Genomic DNA, 4,300 nt, shown 5'->3' with positions numbered 1-4,300 from the left:
CAGGCTAGCTCACTAGAGAGAGTATGGTTCAAAACATCTCTGCAAGAGACTGTTTCCGAGTTACCCATTAAGAGAATATTTTTTTCCTTAGTATGAACATTATGAAAGATTATTTTTTTTAAATGAAGAAATGAAAAATTTTTGCTTGGAGATCTTTAAAGGCTTTGTCACCATATTTCTGGCAATTCTATTTATTTTATTTTAAAAATTAATTTATTCTTTCATTGAAACATAATTGATTGCACATATCTGTGGGTTACAGTGTTGAATATTAATACCTGTTTGTAATATATGATTCTCAAATCAGGATAGCAATTCTTTTTGGAATTGCGTGTAGGTATGCTGCGGGAGGTGTGCCTCAAACAGACTCTACACCCCCCATTTTAAAAAAGTAATAGAAAGGAAGAAAAAAAGAAAACGCTGAAACATATATTATGGATTGTTATTTGTGTTATAAAGACATGTGCTAAGAAATCTAATCATGAGACTTCTCAGGGCATTTAGAATCATTCCATTTATAATGTATATAGTTTCCAGGGAAGATGCAGATAGTTTTATAATGTGAGGTACAATTCCATTTATGCATTTATTATATTTTCACCAACTTTTCCATGAGTACCAACTGTATGTTAGGCACTGTGCTAAGTGTTGGGGATATTTGGACATACAACAGTGGGTGTGATAAACAGGCTTTTGCCCTTAAGCAGCTTACAATGTAGACTGAGTTGTAGACCATTAACAAAGAGTGATTCATTAAATATTTACAATTCGTAATTAGATCTATGAAGAAAATAAATATAAGTAAGTATAACCAGATTTATGAGATCCTTATTTTATTTCTTGTGCCTCAAATAATGTAGACTTTCTAGATAGTCTGAATGTGTATTTACAATGGTTAGCCAACTAAGTCCAGAACATATTTCAGAGAAAACAATCCACCTTAAAATTGTTTGTAATTGTTGGTTATCTTAAATATTTAGCTTGACCTGAGAAGTTTAGATCTGTGTATATAAAATGCTAACTCGTTTAAACAGTGTTGCCATGTTTTCTATTTTAGGGTTTTTGGAGCTGCCATACTTCTTACCTCTACCCTAAACATGCTGATCCCTTCAGCAGCCAGAGTGCACTATGGATGTGTCATCTTTGTTAGAATATTGCAGGGACTTGTTGAGGTATGGAACTACAGGATAATATCACTTTATGATTGACATGTTATTAAGAATCACCAGTTTGTCTTTATAAATAAATATATATTATCAGGTTGTATCTACACAGTGTTAAAATAAAAAATGAAACATTGAAAAAGTTAGGCAATCAGATATTTTGTATATAAATGTTGCTAAACTACAACGGTGACTGCTTACTTCTTCCTCTCTAGAACTGAATGGGTTTAAAGTGCTTTAGTGATTATTTGATGTAAAAAAAACATATGAACTTTTGTTAATGTGTTGTGATGAGAATTTTTGAATCTGTCCTTTGGTGATAATCTTGAACTAGCATTTTAGGAGTTTTATTCTAAGTCCCTGTTGGCCTTGAATCATGATATGATTTTTCACTAAAATATTTTTGAATATATTCTTTGGGTATCTAACTCTAATGATTGGCTCTTGCTCCATCAGCCCACAGACTTTGAAAAACAACCATTTAAAAACCTAAATTTGGTCTTTCCATTGCTCTTCTTCTTTCCAGAAAGTATGGTGGGAATAGATAAATAATATAAAATATCAAGGCACTGAAAAAAAATCTTTTCCCCCCAAAAGAAAGAAAAAAATGGTAGAATCAAAATAATCAAAAAAGGCCAATTATTTTAAAGGTCTTAAGTTTTAGACAACTTTCAGGAAGTGTGAGCTGAGGCTCATCACATTCAACATTGTATAGATTCCTTATATTTGGGAATCACTGAGTTTAATGCTTCACAAAAGGGTCTTTCAAGTTTCTCAAATTGTTCCTAACTGCAGTAGAATTGGTTAATCTAGGTTTTTGTTTGTTTGTTTGTTTTTTGCCTTAGTCAGTAGAAATTTTAGGTGGAAGACTGGGGCAGGGAGGAGAATTCAAACAGGTTACTAAAAAGATTCCATGTCTTATGTGGTCTGGACTCAAAGCTTTTAAATGGAATATGAAGGAATCAATGAGGGCCCATGAGTAGCAACTTTCTGTAATACCTTGTGACCGTCCTATAGCAAACAGCATCTGAGAAGGAAATATGTTTATTTTCCATGACCCTGGGTCCTAAATGGTAACATGTGTCTTCCCCTATCACAGGGAGTTACCTACCCAGCATGTCATGGAATCTGGAGCAAATGGGCCCCTCCTCTAGAGAGGAGTAGATTGGCAACCACTTCCTTTTGTGGTGAGTACTGTGTGTAGCAGATGTAGTTACAGTGGGTAAAAGTTTAGGAACAAGTTGGATAAGAATTAAGTTTGGTAAACTCATTTGTAAATCCGTCTGTGGGGTGTGTGTGTGTGTGTGTGTGTGTGTGTGCGCGTGCTAAGGTTTTTGACTACTATGTTAACTTCTTTAGTTCTTACTAGTCTCCTTAATTCCTCTATTTCTTTTTGTGCTTTGTATGTTTGTAAGAGTTGATTCATTTCATCTAGGTTTTCAAATGTATTCTTGGGAGGTTTTTAAAATAATACTCCTTTTTTTTTGAGAAACTCAGAGATACAAAACAAACAATACAGAGTTTAAACACTTTTACAAAAGTGAAAATATAAAGAAATGAAAGATATGGCTTATGTCTGCAAACATTAATCTTGCTTTGATTTCTGTCTGATGTTAAAACTTAACAGTTGATCATAATTTGTATTTGATACAATGATTCATTAGAATTATAGCAGACAAAGTTTAATCATAGAGAGCCTAAAGAAAATAAATATTATAATTAAAATTAATATGATCTTCAACTATTCTAAGTACTATTGCTATAATTTTCTATGTATTAAAACTTCCCTTATAGGCATTAGAATTATAGCAGACAAAGTTTAATCATAGAGAGCCTAAAGAAAATAAATATTATAATTAAAATTAATACGATCTTCAACTATTCTAAGTACTATTGCTATAATTTTCTATGTATTAAAACTTCCCTTATAGGGAACAAAGCTTACTTAACTGCTATTTTAGGAAACAGAATTAATAAACATTTATTAAATATTCAATCCCAGCTTTTAAAGTTTAGAGCTTTTTCTACTAATCAGAAACCACTTTCGGTTCACTGCTAACTTGTAAAGTATCCTATGACAATCACTGTAATTTAGGATCATTTTTGTCTGCAGAGTACTCATAAATTTTGTATTTATAACAAAGCAGCAGTGCAAGAAGCAGTTCCTTTTTCAAATCAGAAGAAGAAAGAATATCTACCCATTTAAAATTCAGGGATTAGAACTGCTGCAAATAATCCTACCAATAGAAAATTAAAGCTGCTGTGATTTTCCTTTATATTTAAAACATGTCATAAGATCAGTGGTATTCTTGCCTACAGATGTTGAATTTATAAGCATTTAAGCTTAAATCGTAGGGCATAACTATGGCCATTTCTGTTTATACTTCTAAGATACTGTTTTCACAATCATATTTGATAAGTTTTAAAATGAAGTGACAAAACACTACACAAAGATGAAACTGCATGACTCTGCTACAAAGAGATACATGCTTGAGGTGTCAAGAATAAATTTCCAGTGTCTGGTTAGTGTTGATATACTCTGCCCCCAGCCCAGAACACAGATGTGCAGGGCAAATGCTAGCCTGCATGGCTTTATAATAGTAGTAGTAGTAGTAGTAGTAGTAGTAGTNGGGCAAATGCTAGCCTGCATGGCTTTATAATAGTAGTAGTAGTAGTAGTAGTAGTAGTAGTAGTAGTGGTGGTGGTAGTGGTAGTGGTAGTAGTAGTAGTGGTAGTGGTAGTGGTAGTGGTAGTGGTAGTGGTGGTGGTGGTGGTAGTGGTAGTGGTAGTGGTAGTGGTAGTGGTAGTAGTAGTAGTAGTAGTAGTAGTAGTAGTAGTGGTAGTAGTTATCATTATTATTATTTTTGGCAGCTGGCAAGTCTGAGGATCTGAACCCTTGACCTTGGTGTTAATCAGTACCACACCTCACCAACTGAGCTACCCAGCCAGCCTTCTTTTTTATTATTTTTAAGTCTCAGTTGTGTCTTGGGTACGTAGAGGGTATCCACTTACATAGTCCTGTGTTTCTATGTAAATACGTAGGCTTTTATATGTGTTTGGTGGGAGTATGTGTATCGGTGTGAAGGCCCATGCACCTGATTGTGTGAGTGTGTTCTTGTGTGAACCAACAAAGGAAC

The 4,300-nt window shown here is 33.7% G+C and overlaps 1 protein-coding gene across 1 annotated transcript in view; it reads left to right on the top strand.

Moving 5' to 3' along the window:
* Positions 1-4,300, top strand: part of SLC17A6 (solute carrier family 17 (vesicular glutamate transporter), member 6) — a gene marked incomplete at its 3' end in the record, with an annotated part of 47,287 nt that overhangs the window by 21,417 nt on the left and 21,570 nt on the right. The window contains exons 4-5 of the mRNA XM_008590768.1: positions 1,058-1,172; positions 2,263-2,350. Of these exons, the coding sequence (XP_008588990.1) occupies positions 1,058-1,172; positions 2,263-2,350 (203 nt within the window). The remainder of the gene's footprint in view (positions 1-1,057; positions 1,173-2,262; positions 2,351-4,300) is intronic.

The sequence above is a fragment of the Galeopterus variegatus genome, unplaced genomic scaffold, assembly GCF_000696425.1.
Source record: "Galeopterus variegatus unplaced genomic scaffold, G_variegatus-3.0.2 Scaffold6354, whole genome shotgun sequence".
NCBI lineage: Eukaryota > Metazoa > Chordata > Mammalia > Dermoptera > Cynocephalidae > Galeopterus > Galeopterus variegatus.
Note: the sequence above shows the minus strand (reverse complement) of the source record. Positions and strands in the feature narration are given on the sequence as shown.